The sequence below is a fragment of the Antechinus flavipes genome, chromosome 4, assembly GCF_016432865.1.
Source record: "Antechinus flavipes isolate AdamAnt ecotype Samford, QLD, Australia chromosome 4, AdamAnt_v2, whole genome shotgun sequence".
In the NCBI taxonomy this organism is placed as follows: Eukaryota; Metazoa; Chordata; class Mammalia; order Dasyuromorphia; family Dasyuridae; genus Antechinus; species Antechinus flavipes.
The window spans coordinates 88,140,157-88,155,296 of NC_067401.1; the positions used below are offsets into that span (position 1 = coordinate 88,140,157).

The following is a 15,140-nucleotide window of genomic DNA, read 5'->3' on the forward strand; positions in this document are numbered from 1 at the left end:
TAGTCTTGTTTTGATCTAAAATGAAAAGTTTCCTAATGTTAGTCTCCAATGTGGATCAAATAATAAACAAGAGAAAAAATAAGTAAGAGAAAGGAGTGTGATTGGAATCTTTAATGTTATGAAAGGTTTGAAGAATGGTAATATTGAGTGATAACTGGCATTCCTTGGAAATTGAAGGCAACATTTTTTTTTTACCCGACTATTATCAGTGATAAGGAATTCTTTATGTAAAGAAATGTTATCTTCAATTCTGCTTTCCAAAACCTTTTAGACAAACCTCAGTTATCTTCCCACTGCAATCCAACCTAGCCCATCTTTCAAAATAGTATTCCTGAAGTGCATTCCTTGCTTGTTACCACCTATTCAATAAAATCTCATGGCTCCAAATGCAAATTAAGGCAATTCTAAGGTACCCTACACACCTCTGAGATTGGCTAAAATGACAGGAAAAGACAATGACGAATATTGGAGGGGATGTGGGAAAACTGGGACACTGATATATTGTTGGTGGACCTGTGAACAGATACAGCCATTCTGGAGAGCAATTTGGAACTATGCTAAAAAAGTTATCAAACTGTGCATACCCTTTGATCCAGCAATGTTTCTACTGGGCACCCCAAAGAGATACTAAAGAAGGGAAAGGGACCTGTATGTGCCAAAATGTTTGTGGCAGCCCTGTTTGTAGTGGCTAGAAGCTGGAAACTGAGTAGATGCTCATCAATTGTGGCTGAATAAGTTATGGTATATGAATGTTATGGAATATTATTTTTCTGTAAGAAATGATCAACAGGATGATTTTGGAGAGGCCTGGAGAGACTTACAGAAACTAATGTTAAGTAAAAAGAACAGAACCAAAAGATCATTGTCCACAGAAACAGTGAGATTATATGATGATCAATTCTGACAGGCGTGGCTCTCTTCAAGAATGAGATGATTCAGACCAGTTCCAATTGATCAGTGATGAAAAGAGAGGCCTGTGGGAACTGAGTGTGGACCACAACATAGCATTTTCACGCTTTCTGTTGATGTTTGCTTGCATTTTTGTTTTCCTTCTCAGCTTTTTTTTATTTCTAGATAAGATTTTTCTTGTGCAACAAGATAACTGTATAAATATACATATATATGTATACATATATTGAATTTAAAATCTTTAACATGTATTGGACTACCTGCCATCTAAGGGAGGGGGTGGGAAGAAAGGAGGGAAAAATTTGGAACAGTAAGTTTTGCAAGGGTCAATGTTGAAAAATTACCTGTGCATACATTTTGTAAATAAAAAGCTTTAATAAAAAAAATAAAATAAAATCTCATGGCTCCCTTTTATTTCTAGGATCAAATATAAATTCCTGTTTGGTATTTAAATTTCTGTATAACATGGACCCTTTCTAGGTTTTCAGTCTTTCATACTGCACTCTTCCACAGGACTAAGGTTCAGCTATACTAGTCTACTTACTGTTCTTCACAGAAGCTTCTCCAGCACTCTTCTCTACTTTTGCACTGGCCTATCCCCCATATTTTGAATGCTCTCTCTTCTAATCTGGTACTTTTTAAATCCCTGGTTTGTTTCTAGACTGCTTATTTGCCACCTTCTACAAGAGGCCTTTCCTACCCCCCCTACCCCCCTTCTCATCACTTCTTACACTGTCATTTTTGCATTGTTTTTACTTCTTACATAGTTTTATTGTTCCCATCATAGAATATAAATTCCTTAAGGGCAGGGACTTTTTGTCTCTACTTGATTACTAAAAGATAGCTTAATAGTTCTTCAATTAAGTTTATTTCCTAACTCAGTCAATTTTATTAAACTAATCAACAAATAGTTGTTGATTCTCCCCCCACCCCACTTAGTTAAGTTCTTAATTTAAAGTAATCCTTTATGTCTCCTCCCTAGAGGAGTGTTGTTTCCTTTGTGAAGAAAAAGAAAGTTTCCATAATTCTAGGACTGGGAAATAATTTCATCCATTCTTAAGTAGCCATTCTGAGGCATCCAAGGCCATACTGGGAGGTTTACTTATAACTATTAAATGTAGTACTTGAGGGTTATATATGTATCTTTGTTTTCTTGGACTTAAGTTCTATTTCCATTTCTACTCAAGTCAAGAAGAAGAGATAAAACACAAAATAACGTCCATATTATGTTTAATTCCTCCCACAGAATACTCCAATGGGATCCTATGGTCCCCAAGATACATATCCCAATAAATTAACAATCTTTTGTTTACTAGATATTTGGCACTGGGTCAAACACTTAGAAACATAAACAAGCATAAACTGTATCTACCTTAGAGGAACTTCCATCCCAAGAGGAGCAGGCAACAGAAACAGAAACAGAAACATATACAGAATATACAATGTAGATGAAAGGTAACTTGCCCTTGGAAGGAACTTGGAGCTAGGGAAATATCAAGAGTATTAGGGAGAAATAGGGAAGTGGATTGAGGTAGGGTTTTTGATTCCAGAAGGTGGCACTTAATCAGCCTTGTCTTCAAACATGTTAGGTATTCTAAGAGTTGTAGTTGATAACAATATATGATAATAATAACTATGATGAAATGAAAAGGGCAAGAAGATGAAGTTAAATACTGTGTAATTATGATGACCAATCTTGATCCTGGACATGAAATGAGGACCTATACATCCTGTCTTTCCTTGGAATGGTGATAAACTATGGAGTTAATGTTTTCCAAGAGAATTGCTTCTCAAATAATCAAGATCATTCAAACTGTAGCTTGAAGAAAAGCCTCGCAAATTTTATTATAGATCAGAAGAATTTTAATCATATATCTTTAAAAGTTGCCCAAGAGAAATATATATGGGGATACTGAGGATGGGCCCTAAGAAAGGCATAGTTCTACATAGTGCCTCGGTAGCTAGCTTGTTTGGCCTGGAATAAAGAAGAATTGAGTTCAAATTTAATCTAAGAAATTTATAAACTATGTGTCCATCTTCCCCCTGCCTCAGTTTCTTCATCTGTAAATGGAGATAATCATAGCCCCTGTCTCCTGGAGTTGTTATAAGAGGACAATGAACTATATATAAAGCACTTGGCACACTTTAAAGTGAAATATAAATGTTATCTGTAATTACTATTGTGCTGCTACCACTTCTCTGGGAGTCAGACATAAAGAACCATATTTCATCTAGATAAAAATCCTTAAATTTGTCAGGAGTTTCTGGGTACTCTTTAATCTTCTTTCCTTAGACTCTTATGCATTCAAGGATCCTGTTGAGTCATTTTCATCTTTTTCCTAGTTAGATTTTGTGCCTTGGTATCTAGGATACATGTATATTCAGTTCTCCCTCTTGACCTGGATTAGGACCAAAGAAATTCAAGATAACTCAAACCAATCAATGATTTGATTGCTCAATCAATAAACCTTTATTAATTAATCATAATTAGTTATGATTAAGTGCCTACTATGTGCCACACTTTGAGCATTTAGACATACAAAGACAGAATCCAGTCTTTGCCCCCAAGTACTTTATAATCTAATGAGAGAAGACACACAAAAAAGAAGCTGTAAAATAGGATAGGGAGGGAAGTTACCTGGTATTTGGGAGCATGATATTGGTTCTAGTGCTCAGGCTACTGAGAGGTGTGAGTTCCAGGATTAGTTGACTAATTAGAAGAATGGATATGTGGATATCTCAAATAAGATAGTAGCCTTCATTTTGAGACAAAAACAAAATTAACATATATAATTTGATTTTTTAAATTTGTAACATGCATTTTAAGTAAATTTTAATTTTTTTTTTGGTGTTACATTAGTTATTTCCAGATATACCATGCCATTCCCACTCCCTCCCCTTCTCACCTCTACTCCTATATTCAATGTATACAGCATTCCTGGGTCAACCTGGGAAGATTATTCAAGTAATCTTCCCAACGGAGGTGTGCTCTGAGCCCCAAACTCTAGCCTAGTCAGTGTCATTAGACATCTGTGGAACTGTGAGTCAAGTAGTCCTTTGAGTCACATAGAGTTTTAGGCCAATGAGGCTGAAATAGTCTTTAATGCCTTCAGCTTGGGGCAATTGTGATTTGAGAACTAACACACCAGAGAAGGTGCAGCCTTTTTGTCCTCCAATATCCATCACAGGCTCATCTCTAGAATACAGGTCCTACAAATTAATCCCAAACCGCAGTGCTTTTGATGTGAACTATCTTCCCTAGTCAGGAGAAACCCATCTGACTAATATCAGATTTAACAAGTTCCAATAGCAATATCCTGTTTAAACAGAGTGATTGTGAGGATGGAACTCCTTTGTCTATACCTCAAACCTCTGTGTATCTTTAAAAAACACTTGAAATATTGATTAGCATATCTTTACACAGCTCTGGGAATTGCTGCCAGGTTCATTCCATCTAGCTTTGACCCTTCTTTGAGCCTTTATCTGGGAAACTTCAAGGTTATATTTCCCCAATAAAAGATCTGGTTATGATGAAGATCTTTGTTAAGTTCTTTTCAGGGCTAAACCCACTATGAGATTACATTCTCTCCCTCCTGATAGTGCCTTCCCTCTAATGGCATTTTTTCCCTTATTCTGGCTTAGTCTAACTCTATGCTCTCCTAACTGTATTTCATATTTGTCACTTCTAGTGCCTATTTTTACCTATTATTTTTGTCTATAACCTGTTCCCCTAAATAAACCTGCCTTTTTGCCAAAGAGAACCGCCTTGTGAATTCACCATATGTTTATTTCAAACTAGGAACTGCTACCCAGACCCCATCATTTTTGAGATCCATTAACTCAGATTCACCATTGGCATTGTTAATGAATATGGTAGCAATACCTGTTTCCCAAGGGTCGTCCCCAATAATTCTCAAACTCTTTAGGAATATTATAGTTGATGACATGAAAGATGGCTGGGAAGACTAGGCTCTTGGAAGTTATATCAATAGCCAGTAAGACATCTATTTTGCTTTTGGGCTTCAATGGTCTTATGCTTCTCTTTTTGTTCTTTGTCTGGATGAATGACTACAGCCTGTCTTGGTATAATTCTTCCAACATTGATCATTCCCATCCTTTACTTTCTTAGCCTATTTGCTTAGCACAGTGGCTAGTAGTACTTGTGTGAGCTTAATAAATGTTTATTGATTGAATGTGAGATGAAACTTCACACTTGTATTCTTGTTTCTAGTGATTTGGAGCATCTTATATCATCATTCATAGTTTACAGTTTTTCCTTTGAGAACTTTTTGTTCACATCCCTTGCCTTATTCTTCTCTACTGGGAGGCAATCATTTGTTTTATATATTTTTGTTAACTTTTAACATATTTTGGATAGCAAACTAGCAAACAAAGATTTTTGATTCATCAATGATTTTCCTTTTTATCCCATATACATGTATATTGTTTGTGCAAAAGCTTTTTAATTTTAGGTAATTATAATTATGTTTTATCTTTTGTATTTACTTCCATCTTTTTTTTTTTTTAAATCAGGAAGTATTCTCTTCCATGGCAATGAAGGATGATCTGTTTCTTTTCCCATTTTTTCCTTATTGGTATGTTCCTTAATTTTCAGGACTGAAAGAAATGATTTTTTTTACACTAAATAACCAATTGTTGGAGAAAAACAGGGTATTTTCCCTTCCTATTTAATCATATTCTAAAAGATCAAATCAGCTTCTGATAAACTAAAGAGAGCCTTTCCCTTCAATCTTGTTTAGGCCCCACCTAAGTAGGGAAGCCCATCCTATTCTACTCAAGCATGGGTGAGGGGGGTAGATCATTTGTCTAGATTGCCTAGGGCTGGGGGTGGTTTAGAAGTAAAAGTGTCACAATCAAAGTAATGTCTCTCATTCACTCATTAGAATTTTTAGAATCTTTCATTATAATATTCAGTCTTCTCATTAATTTTTAACCAATCATAGCTGATTGCCACTTCTCAAGGACACCTTAGCTTCCAAGGGCATAAAGCTTCAAGAAATTGACATTCAAGGTTGCCACTGACATCTTTTATTAATTATCCAATAGCAATGTTTAATAAAATGATTACCTAGAATCTATATCTTTCAAGCTTTTTATATGTGACAGGACATATATCCATTTTGGATTGATTATGGAATATGGTATAAGTTGTGTTCTAATTTCTGGCATACTTCTTTGCAGTTCTCTCAGCAATAATGATCCAATAGAATTTTACCCAATAGAGTTCTTTCCTAGATAATTAATGTTAGGGTATTTATTAAACATTATGTTGTTGAATTCAATTATTTGATTTTTCTCTAGGCCTTTTCACTAGACTAGTTTTATCTTTTACCCATCACAAAATAGTTTTTATTGCAACTTTATGTATTGTTATACCTTGAAGAACTATTCCACTTTCCTTCATACTTTTTTTTATTATTTCCTTGATGTTGGATGCCATTCATAGGTTATCCAAAAAGCATGATGAAAATGGAAGTCCTTCATAGCTCATTTTGTCACCATAAGAGACTTTATTTTAAATCTCCCTGTTGCGTGCTCCCAAATTACTGTGTATATATTTTGCATTTTTTCCCCACATGCTATTCTCACAGGGACTCTTTGCTTTTTTTCTTTGTATCTCACGTCTAGAATAATTCTTGATGTTTAATAAATGCTTATCTAACTGAGGAATTGGAAAAGATGAGTGTTAGAAATTACAATGTGTTAACTCAATGGAATTGATAAAAAAAAAATGCTTATGTTTACACCTTTGAGAGTTCACACATTAGCTCACACATTAGTTCACAAGTTTGGGACATCTCAAGATTCAGTATGAGATTCACAAGTTTACACCTCCCACAATTCTGCTCTCTCAGAGGAGGAATCAACCTTTGGGTTCACATCTTTAAGAGATCATATATAAGGAGCTCCTGGAATCAGTTGAGAAGAGGAGAACCAAGATTTAGAGAGAGCTGGAGGCTGAAGCTGGCAGACAAGCTACAAGAACTCTTAGAACCAAGGAGGGAGATAGGCCTCTAAGAAAACTAACAGGGCTATTTTAAAGGAGACAATAAAGGATTTAAACTTTTAACACCTGGCTGCATTTGAGATGATTATTACATGGAACCAAAACTAAGGCTGCCTCCAGAAAGCTCCCCAAGAAACCTCTACCCAGAGAATGATTATGTTTTAGAAAAGAAGAGAACACTACAGATAAAAACTAACATCTTTAACCAAAAAAGGGGAGGAAATGACTGAGATTTTAGAGTTATAGAGTATAGTGACTAAAGTTAATCTCTACCACTTCTAAATTGTATAACCAAGAGCCACTTTTTCTAGGTCTGTTTCCTCATCTGTAAAGGGTATTGGACTTGATGAACCTTCAAACTCTAAAATTATGATCCCAAAATTGGCAACTTAAATCCATTTGCCTACTTTTCAGTTCTGATATATCATTATGAAAGAGAATTATGCATGCATCCAAAGCATTTTTGCTGAAAATATAAGGCAACATGCAGACTTTCACAGATGATCTTCCTATACAACAATTTTATTTATGATTTTTTTTACTCTTATAATTGAGTTTTACTCTTTCTTTCCTAAATACTTTCCCCCCATAGAACTTTCCATGTAACAATGAAAAACAGAAACACTCCAAGCAATATTGACACAATGACCATATCTGAGAGAGAAGGATGTTTTGTTATCTATTTTATTTGAGCATTTTCTTATTTTTGGAGCTTGTTGATAACAATAGTTAGGGTGCTCTACTAGGAGTCAAGAAGACTTCGTTCATATCTGACCTTCCTAGGTAAGCCACTTAACTTCTGTTTTCCTCAGTTTCTAAATCAGTAAAATGGGGATAATAATAGGCTTATCTCCCAAGTTAGTTGTAAGGATTAAGATGGTATTTTAAAAGTACTTTGTAAATCTTAAACTGGTAGTATGCTTAAACAGCAAGATGTTTGTAGATGGGATGGCTTTATAAGGCATAATATTTCATTTTGGACAAAGACCATGGAGGGCTGTAACACAACTAGATGGAGATAGATGTTCAGCAGGCAGTTGGGGAGTCCGGAGTTTAAGAAACAGACTTGAATTGAATATATAGAGTAAGAAGCCATTTGTAGAGAAATGATCATTGAAATTATAGAAGGGACTTGGATAAAGATGTAGAAGGGAAAGAAAAAAAACTAGGAAAAAATTTTGGGCAGGAGAATGAGAAGTCAACAAAGGTCATCAGATGTTTGAAGCCAGAAATAAGGAAGAAGAGCAAGCTTGGACTAAAGATAGATTTGATTTTTTTGTTGCTGTTTTTTGTTTTGCTGAGGCAATTGGAGTTACGTGACTTGCCCAGGGTCATACAGCTAGGATGTATTAAGTGTCTGAGATCAGATTTGAACTCAGGTCCTCCTGACTTCAGAGCTGGTGCTCTATCCACTGTGCTACCTACCTGCCCTGATTTGACTTTTTTAAAAATAAAAATCCCTTGATTTCAGAAAGGCCTGGAGAGACTTAGATGAACTGATGCTGAGTGAAACGAGCAGGGCCAGGAGATCATTATATGCTTCAACAATAATACTATATGATGACCAATTCTGATGGATGTTGCCATCCTCAACAATGAGATGAACCAAATCAGTTCCAATGGAGCAGTAATGAACCAGCTATGCCCAATGAAAGAACTCTGGGAGATGACTAAGAACCATTACATTGATTTCCCAATCCCTATATTTTTTCCCACCTGCATTTTGGATTTCCTTCACAGGCTAATTGTACAATATTTCAGAGTCCAATTCTTTTTGTACAGCAAAATAACGGTTTGGTCATGTATACTTATTGTGGGGGAAGGGGTGGGAGGAAGGAGGGGAAAAATTGGAACAAAAGGTTTGGCAATTGTCAATGCTGTAAAGTTACCCATACATATAACCTATAAATAAAAGGCTATTAAAATAAATAAATAAAAATCCTTTGCTGAGGGAAAATGAAGGGATAGAAGGACTTTGAACGGAGAATAGGTTTGGAGTAACCGCTGAAGGAAGTGTGGCAGTCAATCAGGAAAAAATAGCATTTTTGTATAATTAAGAGGACTCAGATGAAATTAGAAAACACACATTTTCGTGAACCTAGGTAGAATAGTTATGTGACTTCTTCCAGAGGCAGTAAATAGCATGTAACAATATAGGAAGCAAATAGCAAAAGATGGGGTTTAGTAAGGGAACCAAAAAATTTAAAAATTGAGGATGGTGTGTAGTTGAACTGAACAAATATGACTCAAAAAGTAGGAGTCAGGGGAAGGGTGCAAGTAAAGAGAGAAAGTCATTTTTAAAATACTAGAAACAAAAGCTGTTCCTAGCTTTTTGTTATTATGAATAATGTTGTTAGGAACATTTTTGTGTAGGTCCTCTCCCCCGCTTAGTCTTCCTATTAATAACTTCTCTAGGTTATCTTTTTACAATGGGAATACTCAAAGATCGTGAAGTTTTATAGTGTTTATTGTAGAGTTTCAAATGATTTTCCACCCAAAATGTACCACATTAACACTACTATGAGTATAATCATGTGCCTGTTTCCCTGTAGTCCTACAGGCATCAAATATGAACTATATTTTTGAATTATATTTGTCTTTAGATGGGGTGCAAAGAGGTGGGAACTCAGAGATATTTTAATTTGTGGGGCCTATTGTGGGAAAAAGTAAGAAATAATTTTTAATGTGATAGATGCTAAATCTGGTGTGATCTTGATTATAGTAATTAAATGGTTTCTTTATGGCTTCTTGAACTAATTTCTCTTTGACCTAGGAGTTCTGAAATCTGGCTCTAAAATTCCTGGGAGCTTTCATTTTGGGATCTCTTTTATGAGGAGATTGACAGATTCTTTTAAATTCTATACCCTCTGGTTCAGTTTTCCTTATAATTTCTTGAAATATCGTGTCTAGACTCTTTATATGATCATGGCTTTTATGAAAGCCAGTCATTTTTAAATTATCTCTCTTTGATCCATTTTTGAGATCAGTTTTTCCACTAAGATAGTTCACATTTTCTTCTTTTTTCCTTTCTTTTTTTTTCCTGAGGCAATTGGGGTTAAGTGACTTGCCCAGGGTCACACAGCCAGGAAGTGTTAAGGGTCTGAGAACAGAGTTGAACTCAAGTTCTCCTGACTTCGGGGATGGTGCTCTATCCACTCCGCCACCTAGTTGCTCCCCCCCACCATTCTATTTTTTTAAGAAATTATTTTCTTCAGTGCCACTACTAGATCTGTATCCCATGGAAATCATAAAGAAGGAAAAAGGACCCACATGTGCAAAAATGTTTGTAGCAGCTCTTTTTGTGGTTAGCAAAAAATTGGAAAATGAGTAAATGCCCATCAATGGAGAAATGGCTGAATAAGTTATGGTATATTAAAGTAATGAAATATTGTTCTATAAAAAAATGGCAAACAAGTTAATTTTAGAAAGACCTGAAAAGATTTACATGAACTGATGCTGAGCAAAACAAGCAGAGCCAGGAGTACATTGTACAAAGGAACAGCAACATTGTGTGATGAGCAACTATGAAAGATTTGCTTCTTGTCAATGGTTCAGTGATCCAAGGTAATCCCAATAAACTTTGGATAGAAAATACCATCTGCATCCAGAAAGAGAACTATGGAGATTGAATATTTATCAACACATGCTATGTTTTTTTTTTGTTTGCTTTGTTTTGTTTTGTTTCTCTTGCGGTTTATCTCTTTTGTTCTGATTTTTCTCTTCTGACATGGTTCATAAAGAAATGTGTATTTAAAAAGTTAATATACGTGTATAACCAGAAAAAAACAATTAATAAAAAAATTTGGGGAAACAAAAGGAATTATTTTCTTCAGTGAACTTTTGCTCCTCTTTTTTCATTTGACCAATTCTTTTTAAAGAGTTATTTTCATCAGTGAAGTTTTGTACTTCTTTTACCATTTGGCCAATTCTATTTTTAAAAATTGTTTTTCTTCAATTTTTTGTTCCCTCTTTTTTAAATTACCAGGGTAGGGGGTTGGGGGGAACTGGTTTGTAAGTGGATGGCTATGGGCACTGTCTCAAGTTTCAGACTTTTTCAGTGCTGTTTTCCTAGCTAGTTCTTTTTTTGTGCTTTCAAGGTAGTTTGATCCAAGGAAAAGTATGCTCACTGGTCTGTACTCTGATCTTTACTCAGGAAGAGTCCCTGCTCCCTTCTGACCAAAAGCAACATGGCTCTTCAGGGCCCCTGCTCCCCTGTGAGCCAAACTCTTTGCCCTATAAATGTGACCTCAACATAAGTATAAGCAATAAAAGTGTCAAACAGAGACCTATCCTAACACAGGGATCCTTATCATCTCTAACTAGTTGCCTAATCCCCTTAGCAAATCTGACCTGAGATCTGAAGATCCTGTCATTGTGATCACTATTACCCAGTCCCACAGGTGGTTTTGACCAATCCCCATTCCAGGTTTACACACCTCTCCTTTTGAACTCCTAAGTTGTCTTAGATTGAAAAAAATGTAGTAACCCAACCTTTTGTTGACTTTGATGCTCCAGATTTTGATTTGAGACATTATTTTAAAGTTGTTTAGAGGGGAATATTGGGAGAGCTTGCATATGGTGCTTCCCCAACTCCACCATCTGGATTCAGCCCTGCTGGTAGATAACTTAACTAAATATATCTCATTACCTTATATCTCTATTTAAATACTTATTAGATCACTAAACCACACTATCTCTACTATTATGTCATCCTCTCCTAGTTCCATAGTACATACATAGTATGTAGAGACCCCTAAAGAGTACAATTTGAGAAACAATATGATGTAATAGAAATAGTGTTGGGCACAAGAGTAAGAAAGATCTAGATTAGAATCCTGCCATTAGTAACAACTAGCCTTGACCATGAACAAATTTGCTTAACCTCGCTGACTCCTTAGTTTTTTTTTTTTAATCAGTAAAGTGGAATAAAAATAGTTGTTTTTTTTGTTGTTTTTTATCTGCCTTCTTTTGCAACATGACTATGAAATGTTTTACATGATTACACATGTATAATCTGTATCAAATTGGTTCTCAATTTCTTCTCAAGGAGGAGGAAGAGAAAGAGGGACCAAATTTAGAATTCAAGATTTTTTTACCATCTGAGAGAACACTGAGATACCGAAGAAGGGCTCAAAGGAGTCTGGGTATTTCAGGTATTAGGGTTAAGTAGAGGAACTTACTCATAAGAGGCTCCCTAACACTGTGGATCGCTGCACCAATCCTAGGCCAGATCAGGTATTACATAACGGAAAAAGAAAAAAGAAAGCATAGAACCAAGATGGCGCAGGATCTCATGCAAGTCTTTGCATGGGACATAAGGAGCTTCTTTTGCTTTTTACATGTATTCAAGGTAGTTTACATTTTTCTATGGCACCAGAAGCATCATGTTTCTATTCTGGCCTATTCTTGTGCACTTTTCAACTGTCAAATTCAACACCGTGTCTACATACAGTGCCTTCCTGCTTTATAATGCACAAGTGTGAGGCTTCTGTGCAAAAACTAAAAGCTTTAAAGAAATTATTTGGAATTAAAAAGTCTACCTCCTGACAAAGCATTTTATTTTGGGAGATTTTTTAAGTCAATGCCATGAAGATGGAAATGCTTCTGACTTCAATTTTTAGAGTCAAGTGAGATATGGTAAAAAGAATACAGGAGAATTTAATAAGAAGAACCATTGGTTCAAATCTCAGCTTTACTCTTTATTATCTTGTATCATTTATGCAAGTCACTCAGTGTTATGATACACCTGGACTATAGGGCAATGATATTTATTATTAAGTACCTTGCAAGGTGGTTGTTAGGAAAGTACTTGGTAAAATTATTAAAGCAGAAACTTGTTAAAGGGAAATCACTGCAAAATAAGATAATAATCTTTTCCCAGAGAACCTTAGAAACACATTTCTTTACCATCACAAAAGATGAAATTCCTCTTCTAATGATTCAACATCATGTAGAAATGGCCCAAGATTCCACAGTAATTAGACTATGTCCTTGTTGTCTAGAAGACTAACCTAATTATGGATAGAGTCTGCTTACTAATAGGTTGGCAACCAAGTGACTTCTCAACACTCCAAATAAATACAAAATATTCTTTAATACTGTACAGCTGCATCCTGCTTTGACAATGGCAGAAAGCAGAGAGGGAAAAATGGGCTTAAGAATCACAGTTCTTAGTCCTTTAACAATTTAGTCACAAGGAGTTAATGAGCAACCTTGGCTGACAACTGTTGTACTACAGAAGCACTAAACGATATCCCTTTTAAAAGTCACTATAAATTGAACTAAGCATAAAGACATTACTGACAAATCTCAAAGGCAAATAAGGACATTAGTTCTAGAATTTGCAGCTACATTAACAGTCCTTTTATAGTGTGTCAGTTGTTAATGACACATGATGATTTCAATTCAAAAGTGTGTTCAGGACAGTGAAAATTTGGAAGATCAGGTTCAAGATCAAGGAATGGAAAAAGCTAAAAGACTTAGGTAATCATCAAGATTCAAACTGAAGTTAGCTGACTTAAAATATTTTGTTTTTTTTATAGTCAATCACATAAAAATTTCTATCAACCTGTGATCCCTCAAATCCTTTTGTGCTTCTTTTCTTCCTGGATCACCTTGCAAAACTTCAATTATACAGCTGTTCCTGTTTCCAAGTACTTACCTAGTCCTTTACTATGCAAACATGACATTTACTTTGAACTGAGCATCTGAATTTGAGAAATAATTTTAATTGAAACATCAAATTAAAGTACTTGATAGTTATAGTCATATTCTTCATTGCAATATTGTATCTTTTTGCAAGGCAAATGAGATTAAGTAACTTGCTCAGGATCACACAACTAGGAAGTGTTAAGTTTTTCTGAACTTATGTCTTCTTGATTCCTGAACCAGTGCTCTAACTACTGCCTCATCTAACAGCCCCAAGGAATACTTCATTAAGAAAAACTGAAGTCTATTTTTAAAAGCTGATCAAGGAATGCTCTAAGTAGGAATATTGCTGTAAGTAGCAGTGCTCAAATATTGCTCTAAGTAGGAATTTCCAAACCATCATTACCCTGAAATCCAAACATACTCCCAAGAGCAGATTTTTAAAGTTCTAAGGATGTGACTTTGAAAAAATTTATTTTTCTTTTAATTTGCTGAAGTATTCTTTGATAATCACCCCCACACCCCAAAATACAAATTCAGACAAAGGGCATAATTCATATACAAAATGTATTTTTAAGATGGAATAGGTCCATTTTATTATATATTTGTTTCCCTGTTCTCCTAACAGGCAATTCAATACATTAAAGTTTCAGTGTAGAAGAGCCAAATAGCAGTCTATATTGATTGGAAAATTGCTCTCTGAACGTGACTACATTCAGGTTTATTATATATATCCTCTTCTGTTTCTGGAGTAAGCTGGAGATTATCTTTGACTGGAGAGAGTGGCTTCTTACAAGAGGGAAGCTTTTCAGAATTTCTGCAAAATATAAGAACATAATCATATGACAATGTGTATTTCAATTTTTAGAGAGGAGGGCAATAAATGACCTAAAAATATATTGCTCAGTTGGAAAAATAAAGGAATGCCCATTGGATAAAAATAATTTCCCAATCATGTTCGTGAATTGTAGTGTATAATCCATCTGATTCCCTGCTAGAATCCCCACTGTGAATCTACAAATTTGGTCTGCTTCTCAGTCACTTCCCCTTTTTAGTTTACCTTCCAATTTGGGTTCCATCTGGCACAGACTGGCAGGAATAAGGGGCTTGTAGATCTTTTTTCATGGAAGATCCAACAATCTTGCTTTGCTCTATTTGTTTAGGCATTATTTTTTTTTAATCCTCTGTCTTTACCCATTCTTTGTGAGGGTTGTTCTGGGAACCATAATCACCAGAAGAACACATGGATGGTAGGGTTAAGGAATGGACCTGGAATTTCACTGGGATAGAGAACGCCTGGATGAGGAAGTACTCACAATCATTGTAGGTCAGCACCTTGTCTGCAACTTATAGTCGTAAGGAGTTGTCTAGATTTGAATGGAGAGGTTTAGTGCCAGAGGCAAAACCCCAAGTTTTTTTGGTTCTGAAGAGCTCTGTATGTTACACTGCTTCTCAACTACACAATTTTAGAATGAAGTAGCAAGTTATTTTCATGTCAAGTCTATACATGCTCAGCATCAGAAAGATATTCTTGTAAACTATCAAACAAAGGTTT

At 35.4% G+C, this 15,140-nt stretch overlaps 1 protein-coding gene across 2 annotated transcripts in view; it reads right to left on the reverse strand.

Annotated features, from left to right (window-relative positions):
- Window positions 1-14,135: 14,135 nt before the first annotated feature.
- EXO1 (exonuclease 1) overlaps window positions 14,136-15,140 on the reverse strand; it is a 32,653-nt gene continuing 31,648 nt past the window's right edge. Inside the window, exon 14 of one of the 2 annotated variants that reach the window (XM_051993504.1) lies at window positions 14,136-14,402. In XM_051993504.1, coding sequence (XP_051849464.1) covers window positions 14,261-14,402 — 142 coding nt within the window. In that variant the 3' untranslated portion in view covers window positions 14,136-14,260. Of the gene's footprint in view, window positions 14,866-15,140 lie in introns of both variants that reach the window. The other variant, XM_051993505.1, reaches the window with a different exon arrangement.